Source organism: Dermacentor andersoni, chromosome 9 (genome assembly GCF_023375885.2).
Source record: "Dermacentor andersoni chromosome 9, qqDerAnde1_hic_scaffold, whole genome shotgun sequence".
Classification (NCBI taxonomy): Eukaryota; Metazoa; Arthropoda; class Arachnida; order Ixodida; family Ixodidae; genus Dermacentor; species Dermacentor andersoni.
The window spans coordinates 125,789,298-125,803,979 of NC_092822.1; the positions used below are offsets into that span (position 1 = coordinate 125,789,298).

At 44.9% G+C, this 14,682-nt stretch overlaps 1 protein-coding gene across 4 annotated transcripts in view; it reads right to left on the bottom strand.

Moving 5' to 3' along the window:
* The window catches only part of LOC126529733 (TBC1 domain family member 25-like), a 170,594-nt gene that overhangs the window by 41,047 nt on the left and 114,865 nt on the right, over nt 1–14,682 (bottom strand). For all 4 annotated transcript variants that reach the window (XM_050177234.2, XM_050177235.3, XM_055069953.2 and 1 more), the window contains 2 exons: nt 13,114–13,199; nt 12,865–13,062 (listed from right to left, as the gene is read on the bottom strand). In XM_050177234.2, coding sequence (XP_050033191.1) covers nt 12,865–13,062; nt 13,114–13,199 — 284 coding nt within the window. The remainder of the gene's footprint in view (nt 1–12,864; nt 13,063–13,113; nt 13,200–14,682) is intronic.

The following is a 14,682-nucleotide window of genomic DNA, read 5'->3' on the forward strand; positions in this document are numbered from 1 at the left end:
TGCTTCTACTGCTCAACCGGACGTGGTCTTGGTGAGGAACTGCTTTTTACATTTTTTTTTTATTATGGGATTTTACATGCCAAAACCACAATTTATGAGGCATGCCATAGTGGGGGACTTCGAAGATTTGGACTACCTGGGGTTCTTTATTGTGCATCTTAATATAAGTACACAGGTGTTTTTGGATTTCGCCCCTATCGAAATGCGGCCGCCGTGGCCTGGATTTGATCTCGCGACTTCATGCTTACAGCCCAACACCACGCCACTAAGCAACGATGGTGGGGATTTTTTTTCTTATTTTGTAAAATCAATATGACTTCAATCGATCTTTACAAGCCTCCATGGAATTTGTCCTCTGTGCAACGTGCAATCTTATAAAGTAGGCGCCAGACTCCTTGTGAAATAAGGAAATGCTTATTTTGCTCAATATAAAGGCTTGTTCTGGGCTTTTCGTCCGTTCATCCAATGTTGTGGCACCAGGTAAGCAGCAGTAGTTCCCGAAAGCTCCACCGGACAGTATCAGCTGAAAAAAGCAAATTACAAGCATCTGTCAATTTGCTATTTAAAGGCTAACTTCGACAAAATTTCCCTCAGGTTAAATTGACTATAAATGCCCTGCATATACTCTCAAAGTAAGCTTGGTAAAGCCGCAGGGCTGGTAATTGCCTAATTTCTTTATTACCAGCTATTGAATAGGGTCTATGCAGACAATGCGTGCACCTGGCGGCAAAGCGGACGACCCCGCAGGGGCGTCTGCATCAGCAGGCGTTTGGTGTGTTGCGACACTATGTACCAGAGCACACGAGGGTTGGACCTTCCTGTGTGTAGCTGTGCACGGCTTAGCTGTGTACGGGGAAAAGGGGATCCTGGGGGTTGAGCCAATGCAGGGTGTTTGGACCTTCACAGCCTCTCGGTGGCGGCAACACACATCTTTGGCCTTCCGCTTCACGAAGACGGCACCCCCAGACTGACCCACCCGGGGAAAATCGGTCAAGTTATGAACACAATCTAGAAGAAACTGAGCAAGTCTGCTTGTTCCTTCTAGTCCGGCAAGCATGAGGGCAAATAAAAAATTTAAACTCATATCCATACCTATATACATTTAATAACGTTCAAGGTCTGCACTTGTCGAAAACAACTTATCTTCTCTCGCAGATTTAATTGATGTGTATATAGCCTTATAAATTCTTCCTTAAGGAGAACTTATTTAATTTGTGTTAAGGATACTTCTGCAACAAAAGCATGCTAATGGTACTATGTGCCACTACTTCATGCAGGACAACACCTTACGTTCAGCGGCAGAACAAAACAACAAGAGTTGGGGAGCCTCAGTTCAACTTAGACAAGCAACTTGCATGCCCATGATCTTGCTGATGCCCACAAAGATCTCTCAAGGGATGCTTGTTTCGAAGCTTCATCCACAGCGTCAAACGCCCAGACAGAAAAGCGCCTAGACAAAATTGCTGTCTTCTTCAAGCGCTTCCGACGTGGTGTCCAAACAGCTGGGTCTTGGAAAAAGAAAAAACGCATGTACTGTCTATAAGCGCTAACAGGGACGCATTAGTCTCTTTGAACTGCAATTAGTCAAAAAGACTGCAGAAGCCAGAATAAATTGCAAAAATATGCCTCCCAGAATGGCACCAAACGTGCTGCCCCTCACATTTCCGATATTTGAACATTTGTGAACCAGCCATTCAACTCAAGACAATTGCGGCCACAACAAAAGGTACATGAAGAACTTCAGTGCTGAAACTGCTTTTTCTCTTTGTTGTTGGGCTTCCCCGCATATGGCTATGTTTCGTTCGAAGCAGAACACCTGCATTTACTTAGCAGTAACTAAAAGCGAAAAATGTCTCATGACTTTGCTCAAATGAGAAACTCATCTCTCTGTTTGAAAATGGTGGAATGTCAAGCCAACATTGCAGAGCACAAACGCATCAGCGGTGCATTCGAGAACAAGACATTTTGAAGCCGGTACAAGGCTTTACAGAGAATGTTTATGCTCCAATGTAGCCGCAATGGCATCAGTGACAAAAACGCAAACATCAATAATCTCAGAACATATTTGAGTTAAGATTCTGTATTATTTCTTTCCCTGCACATAATATAGTGCTATGCGTGCGTCTTTATGGAGTTACGTCTATTCGTGATTTCAAGTGCTCGGAATCATCACTCACCTGTCGTATTCCAAAATACGTCCTCCAGCGTGAAGTGCGCACTGTAAACCTTGATCGCTTCTGTGACAGCTTTGCTGATCTGCAACTAAATAATCCATTTCTTCCTCATGAACGCAGCCGGTGGAAATGAGTGAAGGCTCACATCACCTACCGCATAATTTTTGCATTGTGGCACACAGCAAATACGGTTACTTGTGTGTTTGCTCATTCTGAGCACGTTAAGTGTCCTTCAGGAACCCACTAGAGCTTTGAATGCATTAATCATCAACCAAAAGTAAAGGAAAAATGTAGACAAACCCAGCACGCTACGCAAACGGGTGACAGCCAGCGGCGAGTATAATCTTTCAATTGTTTCCGGCTGCCGCCGCATGACTGTGCCACTGTCTGTGAAAACTGCGAATACCGAAATGGACGAATACGATTGTTCGAATGTGCCACCTTTCGCGTGACCGTACGCATGAACGACCAGGCGTTGGTGTCCAGCATGGGGCGAACATATTCACTCGCTATCCAATCCCGGTGAGTCAGACTTCCGCGATTTGTCGTGTGCCCATTGGCATGTTTTATGGATAGCAACTCGGCTAGCAGACATTAGTCTACGAAAGGTGCAATAAATGCCCTTGTGATTCTTTGCACTACTGTGTTGTTCCTTTGTCCCAAGAGCACGAGTGAGAACCCCACAGTGTGCGTTTACAGATTTAATGCAATAATTTATTATTCATAATGTAATATTTAATTTAGGAGGCTGTAAAAGACAGCAACATTAAATTAACAGGATGTCTTAAGAATAAAGAAAATTTAAATACTTACTAGTCAGCTTTCACCACACGGGAAAGAAATTTCAATAAAAATTATTGTTATGGAGGGTATACACTCAACAGTAAACGGCTGGCACTTGGCTAGTCAATACTGCACAGGGCACACAGCTTTTAGCAGGTGTTTCACTCCGACAGGAGAGACTCTGACCCAGCCCCACTACAACGTCTTTGTCTTCACCACTATTCCTGACATTATCCCCGGCCGGTGAGGCACCGTCCCAGTGCTGGTTGTGGTCAAAATGGTTTATCACAGTTGTAACGCTTGAGGTGGGAAACATATACTATGTCACTTCAAGGTGCGGCCGCCTATGAAGAGGATGCCATGGGAGTTATCTCATAGGTGACAGGAGTCACCTGGCGCGGCACGCGGTAGGGCCCAACATAGCGCGACATTAACGTTTTACAGAGGCCGACACGACGAGATGGGAGCCAGAGAAGGACGAGAGAGCCCAGTGGAAAGGCAATATCCTTGTTTTGACGATCATAAATGGACCTTTGTGCAATTTGCGATGACGATGTGCCACTGTGCACGTGACGAGCGCACGCATGATGGCATCTTGTGCATAGGAAGTCGTGGACGTGGACGCTGGATCAGAAGGAAGCAAGGTGTCAAAGGGTAATAAGGAATTGTGGCCAAAGAGAAAATATAAGAGTGAGTGGCCAGCAGTGTCATGACGCGATGAGTTGTATGCAAATGTGACAAACAGAAGGGCAATGCCCCAATCGTGATGATCATCAGAAACATACATGGAAAGCATGTTGGTCAGTGTATGGTTGAGGCGTTCGGCAAGTCCATTGGCTTGAGGGTGATATGAGGTGGTAAAGTTGTGATAAGTAACACATGATCGAAGTAGATCGCCAACCACACGACACAGGAAGTACCAACCGTGATCTGTGAGTAGGTGACGTGAAGCACCATGTTGGAGGATGGCGTACAGTAGGAAGTCAGCTACCTCTGTGAGGCAGCTGGTTGGCAATGCTCAAGTAAGTGCATATCACGTGGTATAATCAGTAGCGACTGCAATGCATTCGTTGCTTTTCATGGAAATTGGAAAAGGGGCCAAGCAAGTCCAGGCCCACTCGATAAAATGGCTTGGTTGGAACGTCAATTGGCTTAAGGTGACCAGCAGGTTGAGTCACAGGTTTCTTGCAGTGCTGACACAGGTCACAAGATGTAATGTGGCGGCGAACGGAACAATAAAGGCCCTTCCAGAAGAAACGTCATCGTATGTGATTATAAGTTCTGGAGATGCTTAAGTGCCCGGAAATAGGGGCGTCATGAAACTGGACGAGGATATCTCTGCGTAGATGACACTGGACAACTAGCAGGAGTTCTGCGCCGTCGGGGGTGCATGTTGAGGCAGTAAAGAACATTATCCTGAAGCAAGAACAAGTTAAGTGAGGAGTTGATGGTGCTGGATTGCAGACAGTCAATAAGACAGAGCAACGATGAATCTCTATGTTGTTCATCGGCCCCATGGATGAAGTCTGTGATTGCTAAAACGTAGGTGTCGGGGTCTGTTTCAGCGGAGTTGGATGGTTCAACGGGGTGATGGGATAGGCAGTCGGCGTCAGTGTGTAGCTTTCCAGATTTGTACACAACCAAGAATGTGTGCTCCTGTAATCATAATGCCCAACGGCCGAGCCTCCCTATGGAGTCTTCAGGTGTTGAGAGCCAGCAGAGCGCATGATGGTCTATTATGACCACGAATGGCCGTCCATATAGGTACGGACGGAATTTCGCAACAGCCCAGACGAGAGCTAGGCACTCCCACTCAGTAATAGGGTAATTCATTTCTGACTGTGACAGGAGGCGACTAGCATACACTATCACAAGGTTAGCTACGTTCTGTGTTTGGACTAGAATAGCACCTATGCCATGGCCGCTTGCTTCGACGCGCAGCTCTGTTCCAGCAGCTGGGTCAAAATCAGCCAGCACGGCAGAAATAAGCGATGCAAAGGATGCTTGGTCCACCCCCTATGAAGAGGGTGCATCCTCTTTGAGGAGGTCCATGAGGGGTCGAGCAATGTCCACAAAGTTGAGAACAAAGCGGCACAAGTAGGAGCAGAGCCCAAGAAAGCTGCATACTTCATGCGTGGAACAAGGAACTGGGAACTCGCGGACGGCACGGACTTTGTCAGGGTCTGGTTGGACACCAGTATCATCAACTAGGTGTCCAAGTGATTTGTTCTGGTGGCGCCCAAAGGTGCACCTAGAGGAATTGAGCTGGAGGCCAGCCCGGTGAAATATGTTGAGAATGGCCAACAGACGAGGGAGGTAGCTTTCAAAGATGGGCGAGATAACAATGACGTCGTCCAGATGACAAAGACAGGTTGACCACTTAAGACCACGCAGAAGAGTGTCCACCATGTGTTCACAAGTTGCAGGTGCGTCACACAACCCAAAAGGCATGACCTTAAATCGGCAGAGGTTGTCGGGTATGATGAAAGCGGTCTTCTCGTGGGCACGGTCATCGACGGCAATTTGCCAGTATCCCGAGCGGAGATCTAGCGATGAGAAATATCTAGCACCATGGAGGCAGTCAAGCACATCATCAATTCGAGGGAGAGGATACATGTCCTCTTTCGTTACCCGATTAAGATGGCGATAATTGACGCAAAACCACCAGCTGTTGTCCTTCCTTTTCACAAGTGCCACATAGTCACCATCCAATCATCTGCAATAGGTTTATTTGCAGACGACTGTATACTATATCAAGAAGTTAATAGCGTAAATGATCAGGTCCGCTTAAATTCTTCACTAGCCAAGGTAGAAGCGTGGTGTGCCACATGGCAAATTAATATTAATGCAAAGAAAACGGTTGCTATGTCAGTAATGCGAAAACGCCACCGCTTGAAATTTTCTCACAGTTTCAGTGGTAATAATATTTCTACGGTTAGTAACTACAAATACTTAGGCCTCGTAATTTCATCCGACCTTAGAAGGAACGATCACATATCTAATACAGTAAAAGCTCGTTAATTCGAACTTCAGTAATTCGAATTTCGGGATAATTCGAACCGTACTACTTGGTCCGGCCTAGCTCCATAGAAGTCCATGTATAAAAAAGCCCGTTAATTCGAACGTGAGTTGGTTCTGCCAGCTTGGTTACATGAGAAGGTCGCTTCGACAGTCCACACAAGAAATCCGTCTTTTAGCATACAAAACATTTATTAGGCCAATTCACGAGTATGCCTCGGTAGTATGGGACCCGTACACCCTGAAGAACATTACTCAATCGGAAAACATTCAAAGAAAATCGTATTTAACTCGCATTCAAAGATTCGTATTTAACTGTTATAGCTAGGACGTATCTCTGACTGTTCTAACGAAATTAACCTGGAAACATTAAAATTAAGGCGATATAGGGACCGTCTGAAATACATGTATTTACTTTACAATGATATGCTGGGGATAGATAAGGATATGTATATTACTTTAGTCACTAGGCGTGCAACACGATCTAATAATCAGAAGAAAATAAAGGAATTTTCTTGCAGAACAAACGCATTTAAAAACACATTTTTTCCTCGGATGATAGGTGAGTGGAACGCGCTCTCTGCGAGTACAGTGGAATGCCCGACCATCCAGTCATTATGCAACCAGCTGAATAGCATTTAGACTTGATGTTATAGGTATATGTATGTATGAATGTAATTTTTCTTTTTCCTTCTTGATTTACAATATACGCAAGTGCTATTTTCGCTTGCTTGTCATTACTATTTGTAGATTTTTTGCTGCTCAACCTACCGAGCATGTGCGATGTCTTTCAGCATACCAGTATGAATGCGACTCCTTGTTATCAATATCGCATTGTTATCAATATGCTCTGTACAGCTTTTGCGGTTCAGCGAATATCCGTATTTTAAAATATATTGAAATTTTGTGATGCTTTTTTCGTTGGAATGCTCTATACGGCTTGTGCGGATCAGGGAATATGTCTATTGTAACGTATTGAATTCTTGTGATGATTTTTGCTGTAAATTTTTGTTTTGTTCATCTGTATATCACACTGTCCCCTCCTGCCTCAGGTCTAAGACTAAGGCCGGCAGTATCCTGTAAATAAATAAATAAATCAGGCAATGGGAGAAACAGTGACAGAAGGACGTAGGTAGCAGCCTGAGCAGGTAGTCGTAGAAACTCAATAGAACGTAGGCAAGTGTTACGTGATATGGTGTCATCAGGACACAATGGCAGTTCGAGCCACAAAATGCCAGTAGAACAACTAATGAGGACCGAGTGGGCAGTCAACACCAAGAATGACATCATGTGGGCAAACAAGCAACAGTAAACGGCTAGCACTAGGTTAGTCAATACTGCACAGGGCACACAGGCTTTAGCAGGTCTTTCAGTCTGACAGGAGAGACTCTGACCCAGTTCCACTACAATGTCTTTGTCTTCGTGACTGTTCATGACACTATCCTTATGATAATTAAAAGCCTATCCGCTTGAAAACGTCTCATCCGAGTTCCTCCTTTGCAAGCTGATACAGACCTGAAGGTGGTATTATGGGCCCTTGACATATGTCAGACCATCGAACAAATGGTTACTCCGAATGTTTAATTTCAAGAAAGCGTGCTACACTCCTGCCCTTCACTCCAGTTTGCAAACATGCATAAGACGAAAGTGCTGCATGAAGAGTGTCATTAGGCCAAAGGTAATAGCGCAATGGTTAGCGTGCCCAGCTCCCAAATGCAGAATGCTGCAAATACATGGGCTCGAATCCTGGTGGCTTTTTTTGTGAATACAGCTTTCTGTGCTCTCTGGTGACAGCAAAACTCAGAATGAGGCGGCATCCTGACAACGGTCGCCCTCAGCGTAACAGAACAAGCGGGCGTGCAAGGTCACACCTAAAGCCAAAAGTATATTCGGTGAAATACAGTATGCTCCTGTCGAGCAAAAAATGTGATGTGATGGTGTTGTTGAGCGAGGCTGTAGACCAATAATGTCACTAAAGACAGGGCCATGATCCTATCCTGGTGATCAGTGGAAATGAACATCAACCACACGTCAACTAGCGTGTAATTGATACTTCATTAGGGCCATTGCGTGTTTGTGTTATGTCTAGCACAAGCGAGTAGTGTAAGGGATGACAACGTAGGGAGGAAAGCAGTGAGTAAGGTCCGTGAAAAGTACTTGAGGATAGCCATATTGAATGTCATCGTGAAGAAAACCTGCAACTTCAGTAGCTCAGGTTGCCAGAAAGGCTTGAGTGGTAGCATACTGTTGGGTGTATTTGGCAACTACAGCAATAGACACTTTGCAGAAATAAACAGGGGCCGAATGGAGTTGGACGGCCTTTTCCAGCTCTGGCATAGTTTCAAAAATGAATGTGGCGAAGTATGAAGCACCAAATAGTATATTCCAACCTAAATTAATCAGCGCGGTCATACTTGCGTGACACGCCATGGTGGCCTGCCATGCGGACATCATGGAGTTGGGGCAATGACAGTTAACATTTGGTGCTTGAGAATAAAAACCAGCAGATCAGACACATCTGAGGGACGTTTCTATGGCACAAGATCACATCCCCAAAAAAGTAGGCTTGTGAATCGGGGCATGAGAAGATAGAGTACTACGGCGCTTGTTGATCTTGTTTAGGACGACGTCAGCATTTAATTTCTGAGAAAATTAGTTCGTTACGTTTATTTGCAACACAATGGCGGGTGTAATCAGGCAAAAATTGGAAGCATTTCATTAAAGGATGCCTAAGTACTCTGTGTAGATTACGTACGACAATGATAGCAAGCATACAACATTATTAGAGAATACAATTCGAAAACAAGTTCACTTATTAATGCAGTGTAGTAAAACTGCGGAGGGCGCAAATAATGAAGAGGCTGAAAAAAGACAGTCTTGTAGGTCTGCAGTAAACTGGATAGACCATTCAGGTCTTGGCATAAGGATAAGGTTGCTTCTGAAGGCAGAAAGTCTAGTGGGCAGATCAGACAGTTGGCTCTCGCAGCGGTAAAAACTCACAAAGGATGCGATGACGCCACAACGACACGCCACTGTACGCCAACAAAGACAACTTTTTCAAAGCGAAGCTTTCTTTGCTTTTTCCTTCAACTTTTCCGCTGGTACTGTTGGTGTCTTGCAATTTTTCAAAGCAAAGCTTTCTTTGCTTCTTCCTTCGACTTTTCCACTAGTGCTGTTGTTGTCTTGCACGCCGTGTCGGAGAGACGTTCAAAGCACGCGTATACATGGAAGGAATGTGGAAAAGAGGAAAGGCAGCACAAGAAACTCGTTTTGACATTTCCATCGCGTCACATGTGCACACTGCCCTCTGGAGCTCTCTGGGCGTCGTCATATTATCCTCTTGAGAGCTGTATATATTCGTGACCCCCGGCAAAAGCATAGCAGAAACTGCAGCGCTCACCCTTATCCTAACATGCATGTCCTGAGGAGAGCTAGATATATTGGTAGAGAGGGGGCAGGGAGAAGAGGCAGAGAATGGGTAGAACCGGGGTATTCGCGAAACGAGTGAATAATACCCTTGCCATTCTTCGCTCGCAGTTCTCATACAGGGGGCGAAGGACGGGACAGGGAAAAGACACGAGAAGATAACGAAATGCTACTACTATAGACACGACAGCGGTTGCGGGCAAACTGAAGGCACGGTACTGTACATTTCTACCATTTCTCAAAAATAAACACCATGCAAATTTGTCAGTTGGGCAACTGACACAGGGCGTGCAGATGCAAAGCTGCAATTAATCACCGTCGGGTAGAGGCAACACTACTGAAGCGGTCGCAGGTCAAATCAACACATCTGTGCCCGCCACGGTAGCTTGACGGCTATGACATTGCTCGAGATCGCGGATTCGATCCCCGCTGCGGAAGCCAGATTTTGACGGGAGCAAAATACAAACACGGTCATGCACTTTGATTTGGGAGCACATTAAAGAATGCCAGGGTATCAAAGTTAATCCGGAGTACGCCACTATGGCGTGCCTCATAATCCGATTGTGGTTTTGCACATAGAGCCCCATAATATTGCCAAAACGTCTGCCGCAATGCGATGTGCCATGTGAAGCAATGACAATGCCCCAAGCAAACATGGCTCGCTGTATGTTGTGTACTACGCAGACAAACAGCAGTTCTGCACACAAGATAACATTTACCATTAACTCACTACTCTCGTAATGCACTAAACGCTGAAGAAATTATACATTCGCAGTGAGCATTACAGCTAATTATCGTCAATCAAAGCAAACAACACAGAAAGCTTCGCTTACATCGATTCACACAGTGCATGCAATCCATACAATTTTTTAGACAGTGAATTTATATGCATATGAATGGTGCTCATTAATGCAATATTTTCATTCGCAGTGAGCCAAGGTGGCTGTCGTGTCTATGGTAGAATTGATTTAAACAGCTTCAATCCAGTGGCCATTACATCATTGCGAACTTCCGCGGGATTGTAGTTGTCAATGTGGGATACAAGTGACCGGGAAATTAGGAGGTTGATGAACGGCAGGAAGGCAGAAGCTTGCACAAAACCTCGGGGAAAAAAAAATTACTTATTAAGCAGCATGGTCAGGAAGCCGTGCTATGGTTTCAATGTCTATTAAAAATCCCCCAAAATATAAACAGAGGCTGACAAAAATGCGGCATCTTGGGAAAGGTGAAACCACTGGAAATTTTAGGACAGCACTAGCTTAAACAAAAAACAATGACTTAAAAATAAAAAACCATAACGTTGACAGGGCAGCAAAATTTCGGGACAAATAAATTGGCTGTTGAAGCAGTTTAGCTGAAACCTGATGGTATGAAAGAAGGCAAGAATGTTGACAAGTGTTGAAGAGAGGTCAAGTAGGTCTCGTGGCCGACGCTAGCGCCCGGTAGCTGTCAAGATGCGGTCTGGACAGCTACCCGTCAAGATGTGCCTGGTAGTTAGTCGTTACAGGCTGATTCGAGTCTCAAATTTCGGACGTGGACTTCATTACATAAATACAATGCATTCTACGGTGTCATTCTTCAACCGCTTGTACTGACTCTTGCGCAATGAGGATAGGAACGAATTGTCTCACGTACCGACTGTCACGTTCCGCGAACTGCGAACATTCCTTACCCGTTGTAGTTGCTTAGTGGATATGGTAGTGGGCTGCTAAGCACGAGGTCGTGAGATCGAATCCTAGCCACGATGGCTGTATTTTGATGGGATAGAAATGTGAAAACACCCATGTACTTAGATTTATGCGCAGGTTAAAGAACTCCAGGTGGTCCAAATTATAATGGAATACCCCACTACGTCATGCCTCAATCAAATCGTGGTTTTGGCACGTAAAAGCACATATTTATTAGTTAACATTCCTCAAGGATGTCCTTGGCAGTCGCACAACTCTTGAATACAAGTAAGTGTCGGGAGTTGCGTGCGAGGTCCTTGAGTATGTGGGTAGCCTCTTTGGCGTTCGATATCTGTTAGTCTACACTGCGGCTATATTATACAGGCGGAACAGCAACATGGTAGACAATATAGAGAAGATGCAGATCTCACATATATTACTGCACAATAAATTTAAATAGCGGTCTTCCTTCATGCACGTGGATAATTGTGACAGACTACTACTTTGGGAACTAACTGCAAGCACTATATATGTCACACCAAAAGGTGCACTTGACCCGGTGGCCAGTAAATGTGACGTAATATTGCGAGCAGCTTGAGCCATAGCATGCTAATGGATGACGACACAGGGACAGTTTGCACAATTCTTGTGCCATGCCTTTTGCCTCAAGGTGCCAAACCAACTTATCCATGCATCCATCCTAATACTTAAGCACATCTCAATTCCAGCTGCTGCAGTAGCCCATGAATGCGGACAGCAATGTTGCTAGGGAAATAATTGGGAGTGCCTTAACGAAATCGATAGGTCAAAACCAAAAGCCGTCCACGATCGCATCTCTCGTAGACGCTGTGCGATGGTCGGACATTATGAATGTGTGCCGACTGAAGAAAGGCTGCCACGGAGTGCTTCTGATAATTAAAATAGCTTGTTTGCTCCGTAGTGTCAAAAAGACAAAGTAAAAGCAAAAAAAGAAGGAAAAAAACAACCATATCAAAAGCCTAGAATCAATCGCTCGTTGCGGCTCAACACTCTTAGGATGATAAGTCATTTGCAGCCGACGAGCGCTACGTTTTATCAAGAACACTGATAACGCCGGCTGGACAAGCAATCTAGTGAAGTTCAATGCGCAGGGATAGATTAGAATTATTAAATTTTATTTCTGCTTTGTTGATGTCATCACCGCGTCACCGCAGCAAGTTTGAAAAGCTTAAGGTCAGTATTTCACGTGGTGGCACTCATGTGAACTAAACCCTCGTTTCTTCGATAAACTTCAGGTAGCACAGCTGGGATAGTCCCGTCGCAATCAGTAATGCTTTGCGACAGAGATTCCACACCTTGTGTCCAGAAAAGCTGGATACGAGTCCACGTGATTAGCATATTGCTTTTAACATTTTTAAAAATCTTTTAATCATGGTGGTTACATGGCACTTTGCCAACTTTGTAATACAGGGTTTATCATTTTCAAATAAACTCAGGTGGAAGTCCGCGCTCATTTGTTTTTTCTTTGTTTAATCCGTCTTTCTTTCCTGCGCAATTCTTACGCATGCACAATGGGGAAAATATCATGCATTGTGTGTTTAAGTCAGCCCCTATGAAAAAGAAATTCTGTGGGTTAATGCCCCGAAACTGGTTATGACTAGGCATGCTGTAGTGGAAAGCTCTAGATTATTGAAGCCTGTTGAAATCTTTTCTCATAAGCACTCATGCCGACCAAAATAAAAAAAAATTCCGAAAATGTTTCTGCCCCCAACGCCTAATAATCGCAATGTTTACTTCATGGTCTGGATTAAGCTCACCTTCCGAAGCGATGGCTCGACTCCACCCTTGTAAATGGCGAGCCGCAGTTCACGAGGCTTCAGCAACCGTCCCTCCCCATCCAGGCAGGCGCGAAACTCGCGGTCTCCAAGCGGGGGCGGCGTGCAGTCACCAGCAGCAGACTCTTGCAGGGCAGCCAGGCTGAGCACCCTCTGGAACCGGCTCAGTGTCTTCTCCATCTACGCAAAAAGACCTTCAGGCACACATGGCATAGCAGCGGGCACACGTACCTGGCTGAGGAGAGTGCCAGTGAGCGACGGCTTTGGCGGTGCCTTGGCCATGTCGCCAGGAGTGACCACGTCCCATTCCGCAAGGCCTGCAGAATTGTGCAGAAGCTCAGTTACTTGAGACAAAGGCACAACTCGCTGTAACACCTAGGCACAAGTACACACACACTTATCCTTCGAGAAAGCCCATCACAATGCCCCGACAAATGTCTTTTACTGCTCCTTGGACCTCAATGCAAGCGCACGGGCGACACAAAGAAACCCCTTGTGTCGCATGTGTACACAAGCCGCTGTGCCAAGATTGTCACTGAGACATCATTCAGCCATAGAGAAAGGATTCAATGAGAGTGGACACTCCCATAGAGTGTAGCGGTCTAACTGACTGCAGCACACCAAGCCACCAGCGTTAATACCTGAACCACACTTCCAGTTTCTGTTTTTGGCGCACGCAATTTGAACGCTAGCTGGTACGCATTATACTGGCTGAGCTGATCAATGAGATTTTTTATTTTTGCTTCTACAGCTCAACCGCGTGCAGTTTTAATGTGAAATCGTTTTATTATTAAGTAAAAATGATTGCGAACAATCTTTACAAGCCTCCATTGAATATGTGCCCCGTGCAATTTCATACAAATGCAAGACGCCTTGTGAAGTTAGGAAATGTTTATTTTATTCCATATAAGTGCTCGTTGTGGGCTTTTTGTGCGTTCACTAATGTTGTGGCACCAGGTATGCAGCAGTAGTTCCCGTACGAAGCTCCACCGGGCAATGCCAGCTGAAAAAAGTAAAGTTAGTTAGTTAGTTTGGGTTTAATGGCACAAAGGCAACTAAGGCCATGCTGCGCCAGTCACAAGACAAAATAAAACGGAACGTTAGGGCAGGTAAAGCTGCATTACATTATACTTGGTGTAAATAACCCGTTTTCTCTAAAAAGTCGAAGAGGTTAGGAAATGGCATTAGGGGGTCATCTGCTAGTAATAGGGCAGGGTGTAATGAAATGTGCAAATTATACAGGCTGTGTAAAAACCTCCATCTCAGTGTATCAATGTGTGGACATGTTAACAAGATGTGCATGACTGTACGAGCTTCATTGCATTTTTCGCAAGTTGGCGGGTTTTCTTTTTGGAGAAGAAAACTGTGCGTCAGATGTGTGTGTCCAATTCGAAGTCGACACAAGATCACCTCGCAGAATCGTTGCTGGTGACTGCATGATTTCCAGTCGCCAATTACAGGTTTAATTAGATGAAGCTTGTTGCTTAAACAAATGTCGCAATCGCGCTGCCATTTTGACGTCAAGGCCTTCCGAATCGCATTGACACTGTCTTTATATGGAAGTGCTGCATTTTGAATGTTTTTGTACGCTGCCATTGATGCGCATCTATCTGCTGCTTCGTTACCAAATATTCCAACATGGCTTGGTACCCAGCAAAACTTAATTGATCTGCCATATTTGTTTGACGATAATGCATTCAAAATATTGCCTAACAAGGGTTCACTTTGGGATTTCATGTGTAGAGCCTTCAGTACGCTTAATGAATCTGTGTATATGACAGTGTTTTCAAGTTTGTCAGC